The following is a 16,923-nucleotide window of genomic DNA, read 5'->3' on the forward strand; positions in this document are numbered from 1 at the left end:
AGACAAATCTGCAAAGAGTTTACAGACTTGCTGACACAAGACCGATCTCCTTTGGGGAACTCACGACCTGCCCCGATCTTGGAACCTGGTATTCAGAGCTGCCTGACTCACTTCAGTTTAATCACACACGGCTTCGGGAGTCCGGCTCTGTGCGCTGCTATAACTGCCTTACAGAACTATCTCACCGAAGCACTGAAAGCCATGGACAAAATGTACATGAACAATACTCCCAACAACCACACGGGTGAAAATCCCAGTAAAAGCGGAGACAAAGACGAGAAACACAGAAAGTAGTTGGATAGCAAACTGCAATTTCCTAAAGAAACAAAACATTTAAAAGTTGTCATATAGGTGTGACTGTTTCCCTCTCAACCCGGAACTCGGAGCCTTAGCGAGCAGAGAAGACGATGAAGAATTTTGAACTGTTGATTAAGAGAGAAAGGGAGAAAAGACAAGAAGTTTCTAAAACTTTTTACCGAGTTAAACCTTCATCGGACTGCATCTTGATTGACATACCCCGTTGTTTAAGATTTTAAAGATTGTAGTCACAATCATTTAAAGAAGGTAATGAAAGCATATTTTATCAGTATTGTAAGTAAACTGGAGCAGTTCTTCTGTCATTACCATCCTCGTTGACAAAAAGAAATCCTCTAAGCCTAGGTATCAGTCAATTTAAACAACCATTGGAACTTGCAGTTCACGGTATAGTAAGGGAAACGATGTTCATGTATGTATATATTTATTTATGCGTAATTTAATGGGAATTGTAAATATGGTGCGTCTGTTTAAGCCTTTATTTTATTTATCTGGTGATATCGTTTACCTCCTGTAAGTGGGTTTTAATCTTCATCACATACAGTAGATCTTTCCGTGATTTTATGGTACTTAGAAAAATATTGGGGAAACCCTGGGAAAACACATTTTAGCCCTCTGTAGCATGTTGTGGCGATACACAGTTGAACAAAATCCAAGAAGGTGGGGGGGGGGGGAGGGGGGAAAGAAGCGAGTTTTATATGACAAACATCGAATAGTTTATAATACCACAGGAATTCAAATTTAAGAATACCCATTTTTTTAAAAAAAAAGCATCTGTGATGTTTTTTTGTGTTTTAAAATATCCCATGTGTTGTGACAAAGGAATTATCTGACACCATGTCTTCTTTCCCTACTGAAAAAAGCAGAGCAATAAACTGATATTGTCTATAGAACGGTTTAGTATTTTATTGTTGAGCTGACAGCATTTGGGACGAGCTGATATCTTGTATGACCGGTGGCTAAATTGGAAACAGTTTTTAGCTGTATTATATAGAGTTGTGTTGGCAATAGTTTACATGCCTGTCGATGTATCATAGTCCTTTGTTACCCAGATAAATAAATATTTGATACGCTTTATGTCGATTTTTTTTTTATTCAGTGGCTCTGTTTTGCCCAGGCGTATTTTTACTTGGCAGTATTTTCCTGCAGCCTTTCTGTATGGTTTGCAGTAATTGGGTTTAACTCTCCCTTGGCAATTGCTCCCCCGCAATAAGCAGCTGAACCCATTGTTTCCCTCAAGTATAATAAAAAAAACTTGAACTTCAAGTTAGAGTTGAACAGGCTTGCTTTGGTAGTTTATTGAGTCGTAATCAAAATAAATGATAAAAAGGTAGCGGCGTTAGACTGGGAGGGTGTGTGGGGGGTGAGGATCGTGGATTGGTGGGGGCGGAGGCGGGTTGAGGGTGGGACGGAGGGGTGGGGGAGTGTATTGCCCTGGTTTTCGCTGCCCTGAAATAATGTACCTAATGATGTGACAAGTCACTAAATAAACCTCGCAGATTTTCATGATACTGCGGTTATAAAATGTCGATCTGCTGTTTGACTCTTAACACTCTATTTTCTCAATGACAGCGATTTTTTAAGATAATGATAATCATTTTAATATTTCCTAGCGGATTTCCAGGGAGACGTGCTGAGGAATACTGCATATTGTTTACTGTCTGCTTTAATAAGTCGATCTTCCTACCAACCTCCCTCTCACCCTCCAGATCCAATGTGTGAGGTATTTTTCATTGCTGTAGTACTGTGCAACCAATAGATTTAAAACAATAAGGTTGGAAGCGACATTACCCTTTTTATATTGCATTTTTACAGGCTTGATGATTCGTGAATAAAGTAATGTGCGTGCCATACACGCAATAAATTCTCGGCTAAGACATAGGATAAATCTGTGAGATAAGATAAGTTTAATATATGGTTTATAATAAGGACGTTTGGTTCTTGTTGACTGCAACGTTAAATTCTTTGTCAAATGCAGTTCAGTTTTATGGTATATTATACACGGAAATTCTAATCTAGATAAGTGTGTGTGTGTGTGTGTGTGTGTGTGTGTGTGTGTGTGTGTGTGTGTGTGTGTGTGTGTGTGTGTGTGTGTGTGTGTGTGTGTGTGTGTGTGTGTGTGTGTGTGTGTGTGTGTGCGCGCGCGCGCTTGACACAAATGAAATGCGCAATGTTAGCAGGTGAGGTGAAACGTTGTCTATCAGAGCTGTTTTTTTTTCTGGCCGGGTCTCAGAATGTGTGTGGGATATAGTACTTACCTCAGGCACAATGGCATTCATAAACATTATTTCAAGTCTGCTGTTTATACGGAGGGGGGGGGGGGGGGTGGAAGAAACCACTTAAAGAAATATCAAAGTGCATTTATTAAATACCAATCCCAACGTCAAAGGTGTAAATACCTGGGAAGTATATCTTAATTTTAAATGGCGGGTTAGCAAAATGAACGTCTCGGAATTGATTGCAACGGGAATGATATTATAATGAAATGATATGCATGTCCAAACCGTTCAGTTTAATCTTGTAAACGCATTAAAAGTTTTAAAAAAGTTAGCAAGCAAAGATTATGACGCAGAATTTTGTCATGTTGAGCATGTCTGTATGTTGTTGATTCATATGCAGGTAATCGCGTCTCAATCGCGAGACATTAATATTAATGGTAAATGCCTCGTAGAATCCGAAATCTAATCAATCCATTTTGTCTTGTAGCAATAGTTTTTTTTTAAAGATGGATCTTGTTTAGTCATTTTCGGGAATATTTCATAAATGATATTACTTGCTGCACTGTCTCACGAAATATACTGAAATAAGATGATTCTTAAAATCGTTTATCTCTCTGCCTTTTCCCTCTCTCGTGGACTTCTAGTCAGAGTTTTCCTGCGAGGAATTACTTCTGATAAGAACTGCGATTTGCTAATGGGTTCTCCTAGTGGGATGATCTGCTCTGTCTCTCTGGCAGAAATTTGTGCACGGCTTCCTGACTGTGAAAAAACTTACTGGCCGCTGTTATCTAACAATACTGCGTGTGTTTACGGGGAGGGTTAGGGTTAATTAGCGCCATTATCAATCATTAATGCTTGCCTAACATGTCTGAGGTATAATCAGGTTTAGAAGACTGGAATCGACATCTGCTTCGTTCCAATTAAATATTTCATGCTAAATCATTTATTACATACACAGTCTACCTTCCCCAAAGAGGCCGGTTGTTATTGTACCTGAATTAAAAAAATATAAAGGCGTTTAACCATTAAATAGGGACCTCACCCTTGTGCTATCCAAAAATCAAATAGTCGTAGGGCAGTCTGAACAGCAACAATATCGTTTCTGAAATCATTTTTTGTTTAAAGAGCAGTTTTAGCAAAAGCCAGTGATGCTGAAATTTTTAAGGATTGGCTTGTCGGGAAAGATTTGTTGACTGTAGGGAGAAGTAGAGGCAACAGTAGCGAAATAGTTATCAACCCCAGGGCTTTTCGGAACCAACGATTTTCAGCTCTCCCACTTTCTGGGTCATTAACCCTTTCTAGTTTAATCACACCCCGCTCCTCCATTGGAGATAATAAACGGCAAAGTGTAGAGAAGTAAAGAGAACAGGTTAAAGCAAAGTTCCCAATTATTTATAATTGATTAAAATAAATCTGAGCTAGACTCTCGCTGGCAACAGTGAACATAAAAGGCATGGGAGTTAATTCGATACTTCAAGTAATGAAATGTTTTCTAGTGTCCAGCTGCCTAGAGTGAGCGATTGACTCGTGTGATCTATAACAAATAATCCCGAGTTACAGTGACCTGGGGCAATCGTTAATCCAAAGAGGCGTGGCGCTGTGGTGTCTGTCCCCGCACTTAATCAGTTTCCCCTGTTTTAAGAACATAAAGAATAATCGTCCATCTAATGATTTGGTCAGTCTGATACTGTGATGTACGAGATAATGCATTAAATTTTTAGATTTGATTAAGGATTAAGCATCTGAATTAGTAACTTGGTTGTCACTTTACAGACGCTGACTGATTTGTGATGTAACCTTAACGCAGTTTAGTTCTCCTATTATCTAATAATACGGTTGTTTATGCGGGTTGGAATTAGATAGCCAATAGAGTGCCATAATCGATTGCTTGTTGCACCTGCACGGAGTAGTTTTCCTTTCTTCACGCCACGTATCTATTCTACTATATTCCCAGTTACACTCATTCCAAGCGACAATCGGTGGCGCGCATGTTCCAGTTTAAATGCAGTATGCCCTGTATTTCTGGCAATACTGACTGTGGTGTGTTGAGGTTCTGGAGTCGTGGTTTGAGGTCTTTATTTGTAGGCACTGGATATAGGTTGGTCCATTTTACTTGCAACAGGTGATAAGATTCAGTCATCTTTGTTAGTGCTAATGTAGTCTTCCATTAGACAATTCGTGGTTAACTATTTCTGACCCTTGATTGGGTATAATAATATTTTGCAGAGGTTATGGATTTGTGTTCTATTCAGATCGCTGCTAGTACATAATTCAGGCCCATTTTTTAATCATTTGATTCACCACATCTCTGAGTAGTGAGATGTGTGGACTCTGCCCTCTTAAAACTGGCCTGGATTCTTTGGTCAATGTTAAAAGTGGAAGGGGAATGTCTTGCTCCTGGCTATTTCAGACACCAGAAATACCACAGGATGAACACTACACTCTGTCAGTGGTTTAGTGAATGCTCGGAGTATCTTGAACTTACCCATTCCAGTCTCATTCCATTGATCTAATCCACAAATAAGGACTAGATAGCAAATATCCAATGTACACGCTGTATAGAGTGGATGGTTTAATTTGTTCCCAGATGAGCCAGAAACTCCAAACCTCTCCTCATGGTTTAGTAGAGGGAACTTGGCTCAGTATCTAACCAATGTCAGGAGTAGAGTCACCTTTACTCAATATTAAGTTCTTTCCTATTCCCATCCCCCATTCAGTCTTCCAATTAAAAAAAAACATTAATCCCCCACGCCCCCCAAACAAAACCACAAATGGACCTGGATAACAGTCCATCAATCAAAGAAGGCCTCAAGTCTTCAGTCTCCATTCCACCTGTTGACTGCATACTTCCCTCTACAAGAGAGTTCCTCCAATGGTTGAATTTTTGCTCAGGCCTTCACATAGATGTATGCTTTCTCTTACTTGGGACTGACTTCTGGGATTCCAACACGGCCTCATCCAGAACAGACTCTTAATATGTCAATTAACATCAGCACTTTGAGGTAAATACATAACTAACAGAGACCTGGTCTGTGTATGTGCTTAAAAATGTGCCATTTTCAAAGCAAGTGGGGATATGTGCATTGGAGTCTGAAGTAAGTTAATTTTTAATGAATAATCTGTGCTGGCTTTAATGGTAACCACCAAATGATCAGAAACTCTTTGGAAATCCTGGAAAAATGACAGTGTTAAAGTACTTCAGCATGCCAGAGGAGTAGACCGTTGAAGGCGCAGTTACCTGATCTTAAATGTTAGCTCAGGCAGTGACTTCTAATTTAGGCAATTACACAGTTATGTTTGGCACATAGTGAGACACTGCAGCCAATCAGACCAAGGTTCAGCAAGTGTAGAGCCTAGCTTACAGAAGGATAGCGACACTCACAGGGTTAGATAACTCAAATAAGAATTCAGACAAAAGCTTCATTAAATCCACTGCAGAAGCAATACACAACAAAATTCTTGGGAAACTGGTGTGATGCCTAAAAGCAGGAGAAGGCTAGGAGTATACTTAGCAAAGAGCTTGGCTTTCATTCCTACCCTTGCTGTTGTCTGTTTTGGGTCAGTATAGATAATGTAGAGGTGGATACAGTCCACAACCAGGCCTTCAAGGGCTGCAGCTGTTTGAGGTTGTCCACCAAGGCCATCTGTCGTCTACTTCATGGAAACAGCAATACTATGGGCATTGAAGTAGTTCTGTATTGGAGAATTGCTTCAATCAGTGACACTGTGGTGTGCAATACAACCTCATTGACGTTTAGTTTGGAATGTTCAACTTGCACTGGCTCCTTTTGTTAGAATAAGGTGGATGTAATGATAGTCAGTGGCAGAGGGAAGGTAGGGCATGATGAATGAGGTATTGAAAATGGAACTACTAAATAGACTGATATAGAATGTGTGAGCAAAGCAGAGTCCATGTTGCCTCCTCACTTCTTCGCCTTATTCTTCTCCTCTTCGTGCTCATTAGTGTCATCATACAGCAAAGTGCAAAGTGGAGGTACATGCAGCAGACCACAATCTAACTTGATGCTCCAGTGGGGTCAGTTTGCTATTCGGTATAGCTTTTCATTGTACGCTTGCTATCCATTTGTATATTTACCAAAGTCATCAGCCATTTTATCTGTAGATAACATGTGGCCCATAATCATATGTAGAGGGAATGAAAACCCTTTTACTTCTAATGTGGAGCTGCCATGCATCACCAGTAAAGCAATATAAATATTTATTGGCATAGTTACCTTGACAACATTTGGCAATGCAGTCCCTGCCCTGCTCTGAGACTTCAGATTTGGCTGCAGCTGGTGAAAGATTGATAGTGAATATGGACATCTCACATTGCTCCTCACAGTGGTCTGCATCAGAGAATTTTTCTGTGAGTATATTGAGTATGTGAAATGACCTCGTGCTGAGAGTCTTTCTTCTCATTCTCATTATTTCTGATTGTCCTGATCCAGCAGCCTGATGGCTATTCTTCCAGCCAAGTTTTATTCCTAACAGAATGTGAATCAGAGCAGCTGTTTATGCAGAAGTTATGAAAGCAAAAAAAAAAATATTTCAAACCTGGCACATTTCTCTCAACAGAATAAAAACAGAGAATTCTGGAAAATACTTAGTCCGTCAGGCAGGATCTGTGGAGATAGATACAGAAATATATTTTCATCACACCTGTTTCTGGGAACTGGTGTAATTCAACAACATCTGTAGAAGGCAGATGTAGTATAGCATTGTGCCAAGTTCGAGCAGGAATCTGTCAATAACCAATCTGTAAGTAGTATTGATATGAGTCATGACTGTTTAGCATTGCTAGGTTAAGGATGGGCATTGGTTAAAGCTCAGTGCTTTCCATACTGATTGAGGTCATGATGTATCTGACTTGCATTCTTCCAGTAGACATTCTTCCACTGAATCCTGTCACTAATATGACACCAAGCACAATTTGTCCAACAAGTGTTTGTGTGCTGCCAGTAAAAGTTATGAGTTTTTACTCTATGGCTATGATCCTGGACAACTGCTGAATCTATTTTAGTATTGGCCAAGAAAACATTTTTGTCCTAGACAGTGGGGAAAGCCTTCCTCTTCTCTAAAGAGCCCCTTATCTGAAGACTTCTGTTAATGACATGTGTCCTATGTATTACCAACTGCCAACCTATGGCATTCATTCACCCCTAGATCTCAACACCTGAATCTGACTCCTGTTATTGAGCCAAGCCAATACTTTTATCAATGGAAGTATTCTCACACCACTGCAGCTGCTAAAGCCTAGACCTTTCCTTAATGACTCACATTCTTCAGAATATGAACTGGATTGACTAAAAAGTGTCTATTGTTCGCATTTACAATGCAAATTTAATGTTGGTGGAAAATGATTTAATTTCTCGAAGGACTGTTATAACAGCAGAAGGCCCTTTGAAGTATAGTCTCTGTTGTAATGTAAGAAGGATAGCAGCTAATTTAGGCACAGCAAGCTCCCACAAACAGGAATGTGATGATGACCAGACAATCTGTTTTTGTGCTGTTTATTGAGTGATAAATATTGGCAAGGAGATAAGGAGACAGGGATAACTCTCCTGTTTTTTTATTGAAATTAAAATTTCTACTCTAAGGAATAATTATGTTCTGGGTTAATTGTTCCATTAGTGCTGGACACAAGCATGCTTTTCAAACCAATTACTGTGACACTATGGTCTTCTGACTCATACTGAAGAACCCTGCCAACTGAGCCAATCATGGCTTTTTGCCAGCTATAAGCTTCATCACAATGCAAACACAGAAGTATCACTTGGAATATATAGATTGCCGTATGCAATAAGTCTTAAGGAAAAACTTGCTCAAAGGTCTTCAGTGCCTCCTAATGTGTAAGCACTGTTGCAGTATAGAAAGCTTGCTTCAAATTTGCACAGACAAATCTTCCATAAATAGTATGAAGATCAACCTGGTTATCTGTTTCATGGTGTTAGTTGAGAGACAAATAATGTCCAAGTTATTGGGGCTTGTGAATCTTTTACTTTTTCCTGAGTAAATAGGGAAAACTTTGGTTTAACATCTCATTTGATGGACATGATTTCCAACAATTCAGCACTCTCTCAGCACCTACTTAGAACAAGAACTGGGAGAGTTATGCCCAGCATTTTGGAATGAGATTGAACTCAATTATTTTGAAGTATAAAACAGCTCCACCAACTGCCGCTAACAATATTGTACAACTTCTGTGGAATCTTTTGAGAAATTTGTATCATCAGCCTTGCTTGCTGAGTCTGACTTTTCTGTTACCAATGCAAGGCTTACAATAACATGACAATTAAAAATAAACCTGCAGATGCTGGAAATAAAGACAGAAAATGCTGGAAACATTCAGCAGGTCAGGTAGCGTCTATGGAAAGAGGAAAAATTAACATTTCAGATCTTTGACCCTTAGTTTCAGTTATTATAACTCTTCCAGAATTTACAAGTGTCTTTAGATTCTGTGAGATGTTTGCCACAAAAGCAGATTTAATGTAAATAATGCCAGTGTAAGAGTGAATGACCTGTTTATTTGAACTTCTTCACATGTTCAGCACTGTTTCAGTGCAAACACAAATCTTATGACTTTATGTGCACAATAATATATTTTCTCTCCCTGACCTTGTACTTTTCCTCATTTCTAGTAAGTATCCATTATTTCATTAAAGGGATATTATTTAACTCTTAGGTACACAGATATAAGAAAAAATGGAGAGTTATGTGCTGTGCAGGAGGAAAGAGTTAAATTGATTATGGAGTAGGATTATATTGGTCAAAAAACATCTTGGGCTGAAGGGCTTGTACTGTGCTGTACTGTTCTATGTTTCAGGTTCTAAAGAAATTGCCACAGCCACTCTCTTCTGAGCAGCATCAAACCTCTCAGGAAAGACATTTCACCCAGTCTCTCTTTGTAGAATTAAATGAATTTCCCATTATCAACAATATTTTGTCTCCAAGAAGTAACTGTGAGAACATTTCTCACATTGTAACAGACCCTTGTGCCATGGTAGAATCAGAGAAAGATACACCAATATCAAGGGTTATTTTGCCCGACAAGTTCAAGTTGGCCAACAACCAATAATTAGCATTAATCCCTTTATTTTATTCTCCCTATATTCTCATCAATTCTCTTCCTAACTATAGTTTATTACATCAATTACATCTATTCTGAGCACTCACTCCTGTATATGTGTACATCAAGAAGCCATTCAAAAATTCACACAGTGCAATGAGCTGCAATGCTCGACACTCTTGAGTAGACTCACACAAGGAGGAATGAAGATCCTCATAGTTTTTGAAGAACAGGATATCAACTCAAGTGTCCCATCCAAAATGTGCAGCTCAGTTACCATGACAACAACAGATTATTTGGTCATTTCCATTTTGGTTTTTCTTGTGAGTCTTCTGCACACAAATCGGCTGCCTCATATGTTGCATTGCAGCAGTGTTATCTGCAAAAGATTTTGGAAGGTCATCAAAGGGACCTGAAAGGACAGATAGAAAAGCAAGTCCATTTTCTGTTTAGAAAATACCAAATTATATCAGTCTTTATGTGTCTGATTGCTTGTCCTTCCAATTGCAAGCAATGAGAAACCCATTATGCAGGATATCACCACCCAGGTTAATGAGGACAGGAGGCAGAGGTAACATAAGTCAAGGAGTAATGGCTAGCTGATAAAAATTCAGGTTACTTAAGCATCAGGAAGAAGAAGAGCAAAAAAGAAACATACAGAGGAATTTACTCAACAGATTTCTTTTCCAGATTCAATAAAATACACTCAGTGGCCATTTTATTAGATATACACATGTACACCTGCTTGTAAATGCATATATCTAATCATCTAATCATATCACAGCATCTCAATGCATAAAGGCATGCAGACATGCTCAAGTAGTTCAGTTGTTGTTCATACCAAACATCAGAATGAGGAAGAAATGTGATCTAAGTGACTTTGACCATGGAATGATTATTGGTACCAGATGGGATACTTAGAGTGTTTCAGAATCTGCAGATCTCGGGAGATTTTCACGCACAACAGCCTCTAGGGTTTACAGAGAATGGTGTGGAGAACAAAAGAAAAAGATCCAGTGAGTGGCAGTTCCATGGGTGAAAACACCTTGTTTATGAGAGAGGTCAAGGAGAATGGCCAAAACTGGTTCAAGCTGACAGGAATATGACATTAGCTCAAATAACCCTGTTTTATAACAGTGGTGTGCAGAAGAGCATATTCAAATGCACAGCACATTGAAACTTGAAGTGGATTGGCTACAGCAGCAGAAGACCACACAGGGTCCAATCCTGTGCCTAATAAAGTGGCCACTGATTGTATATCTTGTATAATCTGACAATGGACAAACATTTGTAAATCCTTCATTGCATAGCTAATTAGGACTCCTGTCACGATTTTCAATGTTTTATTTTTCATTGAGTTTGGCTTAATTGCAAAATCACTATCCTTTGTCCATTGCTAGTTATGTTTCAAACTGTATCCTTTTTTGTTTCTTTAGAAACAAGCTTCTGAGATACCAGCAATATACTGTATTCTAATATACTTCTCCAGAAAATGAAATTTGAAAAAAAAAGAAATCATAGGAGATTTTATATATTGTATTTCAATTTGGGACATAAATGCATGATTTTAATAACGTCAATTTAACTTTGAGGAGAATTAGATGATAAAATTCACCTCAAGTTGGACAAGCTGCTTCTTCTGTTGCCTGAATATCTAATGCCCATGCGATGATGGTATTTCTTTCTGTTTTTATGTAATGATTGTAGTGCTCCTTTCCCATATGCCCAATCATAATACTTAAATTCCCAATCACTGTCTCCATGTTCTTTTACTTATTTGCCCTGCTGCAAGCATTTTGGTTTCCTTCCTTGTCTCTTGTGTGTTTTTCCGCATTCCTCAAGGAGATTTTCATATTTTTCCATTTTGAACATTTGATCCTAATCCTTGACATCCCAGTTCCATATTTTTCACATTATTTCTTTGGAATCATAGTCCACACATCATGTTCCATTCAAATCTTATTTCTTCCTTCAAGTGCTTACATGTCAACTTATTTCGGGTTCCAAATATCCTTTTCATATTTTTTTTCTGATTAAGGACCTGTTCTGTTTTGGAAATGGAACACAATTGATGTTATATCTTTAATTGCTTCAAATTACATGAACAAACTCAGTGATGAAGGCTGGCTTGCTCTATTGTGACTGTCGTGTAAAAACATGCCCATCAATTACCACCAGATTTACCCTTGTTGCAAATCAAATGATTTACATCAAGGTCTTGAAAACAGGCAAATATGAGCTTCCACTAATTTTATGGCCCTTTCATCCAAAGCAACACATGTGCCATGTAGTAACTTGATATCAGTTGATATTTATTCTATTTCTGGAACAGGATGGCATGTAAACACTCAGACAGATCAAATTCTTTTCTATTTACTGGAATTGAGCAATTTGACTGCTTCTGTAAATAATGCCGTCTATTTTCTGAAGCACTGGCATCTTCAGAGAAGCTTTATTTTAATTTCTTGCTTCATCTCTGGTTTAAAATACCACGCTCCAGTATTTTTTCTCTAAATATTCTCTAATCATTCTTTAAGCAGGGCCCATGTATAACATTATACGCTGTTTGCTGATATTATTTCAGAAAATGTTGCACTATCATTTAAGATTTAAAGGGACTTCCATTCTCTCTGTATCTCTATTCTGGCTGAATAAAAGGACTAGATCTAGATACTGAATTTGCAAAGTATTTTAGTGTTGTGGAAGTCATTTCCTGTGTTTAGTGTAAGCCTGAAGCTAAGTTAAGTGAATAAAGGCATACCATCCATTGTTGTTGCAATTTTCTTCCAAGTGATTGGTCCACCAATTTTTAATAATTAAGTATCTTTGTTATTTTAGGTCCACAATAGTCCGGTTTCAAAATCCCCACAGTTTAATGCATTTATCTGAAACAGAAGCAGATTAGTTGAAGGCATTATGATTAAATAGTTGAAGGCACTATTTTGATTAAATCTTCATTGGACTGTCAGTATTCTGAGATATTTAAAGATACACAGAATGTGAGACAAATTCAAGACAAGTCCTCGGACTCAACTTACAAAGAGACCTAATTCAGCAACTTGGGATACAAGTAATATTTTTATTTTTTTATTTGCCTTTTATAACTTGACACAAGGAATATAATTCTGATAATTCAACAGTGACAGGTTCTAAATACAACTCAGAAGCTACGGCTGGTGCTGGACCCAGGATTGTTATGTGCCTGCAGTCCAGGTCTGTGTCTCTTCTCTCAGTCTGATCACTCTGCCGCAGCCGGGGGGGTGGGGGGGGGGGGAGTCTTGCCCCAGGCCAAACATATGCTTCTTTCCAGCAAACTAATACAAATTCACCATGGAGAAATAATTGCTCGAGTGAACATTTTTTCTCTCAGCTTTGTCATTCGCTCACTCAAATCGCTGAGGCACACGCCATTTAAATCAGGGGCTTTGATGCTTGCCTCTCCTTTTTAATGAAAACCTGGACCCTTGTAAATGATGTGAGCGTTTAAAAAGCTTCATGGTTCTCCATCAAATGCATAACAGTTTGGCAAATGGATGAATCCAGACAGAGAACTTTCAACAACAACTTCAGATGGGCTGACTGAAAGAGGTTCCTGGTAGCTGTGTCGATTTGCAGCTCTTTTTAATTTGATAAAATTGATTCTCTTTCTCATCTCCTCCTATTAAAAAAAACTTAATATATTTCTTTCAAGCCTTCTCATTTTTCTTATTCTGCCAATCAAATAATTATCCAGTTTCCTTCTTGCAGCTTAATATATTGCCTTTTTGTTCTTGCATGTCTCTTAAATTCCTTATTTATTCCTATTTATTGTTTATTTATTCTCACTGTCGCTTTCATTCACACAAAGAAACATCTCCAAATATGAATAATTACTCTAAATGTTATGGAAAAAATAGTCCTTTATGTACTGCGTAAGAGAAAACAATGATAGGCAACCAAAAATGTGAAAAGGAGTTAACAGATTTTTTGTTATTTCAATTTGCTTATCTTTAAGAAAGACCTAAAGTTATCTCTCTGTAAAATGACATAATTTCATACACATGATAAACACAATATCACAATCGTTATCTGTTGTAGGTAAATGAAATTTTTAGCAATTCTGAAATGGGATTTTGAAATACTTAATATTGAAGAATTGAATGAGTTTTGTATTGCTGTTCTCATCCAGAGACCAGATTGCTAAGTTTTGTATTTATTTTTAACATTTTGAACAGTCTATGTCTGCTTTAACATTGAACAACAGCTATGCTATGAGCTAGTCTAGAATTAAATAAATGTTGATGGCTTAAGACCACACAAATATATTTACAGTTTCAAAATAATTATGTTAATATAGAAAAGATGGTGGAGTACAGTGGTAATGGATTGGGTGACAGGATGGTGATGGTTTATCCAACAGTGACTCCAGATGCCTCCTAATTTTTTTCCCCTTAAGATTAGAGCATATCTGCAATCTGATAGAGGGAATTAGAAATGAAGCCATTTTATGTTTTTTATTTGGAAGTTTGTGATTAAACATTGATGATACTGGAAACAAAAAGGAAAGTTAAGTAATATAGATTCCCCGCATTAATTTAGGATGTGTTTGTATTGTACAGATATAATTTGTAAAGTGTTAAAGGGGACAGTTGTATGCGATTGCAGTGTATTAGTCGGTAACTACATTCCAGCTCCATTCTCTTCACCAGCACGAACCTATATTTAGGTTTGAATGAACTGACCCTTGAAGGCAATAACCTAGATTTCTGTCCACAACGCTGAATACAGTTTCAATTTAAGCAGCAACATTTTATGCCTGCTTGACACACTGGAAGGCAAATCCTCACAAAGCAAATGCAAGTAAATAGGAGTTTTACCAATATGACATGCACAATAGGGGTCAAGAAGGAACATGAATTGAACCCCACCCATAATCATCTAATAAATATATATAACATGAAGTTCTGAGTGCACAAATATAAATGCTTATCCACTTAATGTTAAGGATACATGTTCCTCTAAAAGCAGTCAAATTTAATTATCAATGCAAACCCCAATGTTCCAACATTATATAATAGTTATTTGCATTTAACACATTTATACAGTATGTATGTTTAACACATTCAGAATGCGTATTTAATATGCACTTGTATATACATAGATAAACCAAGATACACAGATACAACATGTAGGTTTAATCCAGCCGTACAAAATGTGTACTTATGACAGGCACACAGTACATGCATTCCAACTAACTGATGAAAGCTTTGATATTACGTCTGATGGATCCCAAAATATGATGCAGTTATTTTGATGTGGCCTTTCTACTGTGAAATGTCCAGTTCTTGCCATAGAAAAAAAACAGCTAATGAATCTGGCTTTTACTTCTTCAGAAATACATCACTATTCATCAAGACAGCACATTTTAAATGATGAGTCAGTACAAGATTATCGCTATAAACACAATCACTGTGTTCTTTGCGTTTTTCTACCCAAGACTTTTATCCAATTGAATGACACAGTTGATTCTAAATGGATACAAATGTAATTGAAGAAAAACGGGAGCTGAAATATGCAGGTAGTGGTTCAGGATTCTCTGCTTGAAGAATGGGTAGATAAGCACTTTTAAATATTATTTTATTTTAACTTAATACTTAATTGATTTGGAAGTACTTTGATGCATTTTAATTAATGTAACTTTTTTAAAAATGTAATTATATCTTCTTTAATTGTTTCTAAACATTTATATTTTTTTTTACAAGTGTACCAGAGACTTCGATTGGAACAGAACCATTGCCCCAGTTTCCCCTTCAGTGGTATTCTGAGGGTAGAGCTTCATGTCTACACTGTTTAAGACTCCATTGCAACTTGCAAACTCCTTTGTGTGACTGACAAAATATGACCTTACGGACAATGGAACTTGCAGGCACAAAAGTAAACAAGCACAGTGAATGCAAGCAGTCAGCTGGATGGGACATGATACAGGTCAATTTTTCAGCTCAGTTCTGATGAATGGTCATGGACCAGAAGTGTTAACTTTGGTTCTCTCACCACAAATGCTGCCTGACTCTTTGGATATTTGCATTATTTTATGCTTTTGGTTAACATTTCTAGCAAATTTAATTGACTTGGATGTACAATTAAGCAATTTTAAAGAATTTAATTTGTCTTCTATGAATTGTCATAGGCTATTTTTCAAAGCATTATGATATAAAAGTTTTCAATATTACAATAATCCAAACTTTAACCCCATACTACCTTTGATTTGAATCAGACAGAAACAGAAATAACTTCAAAATTGTGACTTCTGTTCAATTCGGATCCATTCAGATTCAGATGTAGGATTTGAGGTTGGGTTGGCATAGCCAGAACTTGGGTATAAAGGTATTCTAATATTGTTCCCATCCCCTGGTTTTCTTGAAGGTGGAGTTACTTGGTGGAGTGTAGTACCATCAGCTCCCCACTACACTGTTCTTGCAACTAATCTTCACATATGATCCAGCTAGTGGATACTTCAGCAATAAAACATGTTCTCACTGAGTGTTGTTTCCACTCACTTTCATCAAGGGGGTGCTTGCAGATTTTCATGCAGGCAACTACAGCTTTTTAACCACCACGCTTCAATCCACAAGATAACCATTCTTTCTCAAAGAATTTATTTCACTTGAAAATGCCTGTGATCTTTATTTCTTTCCTTTCTGCCACAGTTCCTTCCCTCCTTCCTACTACACTTTCTTTCTTCCTTTATTCTTTTTCTTCCTTTCATCTTTTCTTCCTTCCCTATCTCACCTTTCGTAGTCCTGAGAAAAAGAAATACACCTGGGAAATTTCTGGCCTGTCACAGAACCATCAAGACTTGGCATTTATTTTCTCTGTTAGTATACGAGATGCAAGCAGCTAATTCTCCATTGCTGAAAGTCATTTGAATCCAAATGTCACTTTTCTGGAAAAGTGGAAGTTCCAAATTGGAATATAAATCCAGCCTTGAATCCTTTCCGTTCTCCGTGAAAGCTGAAGCAATTTTATTTTCTTTTTCTCCCACAAGAAGTGACCTAAAGGACTTAAATGTCATTGTTTATTTCCTCAATAAATCTTATATGTACCTTTTTTTTTGTGTCTATCTGAACGAGTGATGTCAATGCTGGACAAGGATACACTCTCTGGCTACTCTGATGGGCCCATGTCAACAGCTAGCACTCCCAGGCCACGTCATCATGCTGGATGGAGAATAGATACCAGATCATCAGTCTCAGAACATCCTCGAGGATGTCCAGGAGCGATGAACTCAATGACCTTCTCCGATGCTTAATCCTATTGTCTCATGTGATATTTCCTCAATGT

The 16,923-nt window shown here is 37.7% G+C and overlaps 1 protein-coding gene across 10 annotated transcripts in view; it reads left to right on the forward strand.

The window, feature by feature from the left end:
* The window catches only part of tfap2a (transcription factor AP-2 alpha), a 33,236-nt gene extending 16,558 nt beyond the window's left edge, over nt 1-16,678 (forward strand). For 9 of the 10 annotated variants that reach the window (XM_073050860.1, XM_073050821.1, XM_073050838.1 and 6 more), the window contains one exon: nt 3-1,392. In XM_073050860.1, coding sequence (XP_072906961.1) covers nt 3-294 — 292 coding nt within the window. In that variant the 3' untranslated portion in view covers nt 295-1,392. Of the gene's footprint in view, nt 1-2; nt 1,393-15,344 lie in introns of those variants that run through there. The other variant, XM_073050855.1, reaches the window with a different exon arrangement.
* Nucleotides 16,679-16,923: the final 245 nt, after the last annotated feature.

This window comes from Hemitrygon akajei, chromosome 1 (genome assembly GCF_048418815.1).
Source record: "Hemitrygon akajei chromosome 1, sHemAka1.3, whole genome shotgun sequence".
Classification (NCBI taxonomy): Eukaryota; Metazoa; Chordata; class Chondrichthyes; order Myliobatiformes; family Dasyatidae; genus Hemitrygon; species Hemitrygon akajei.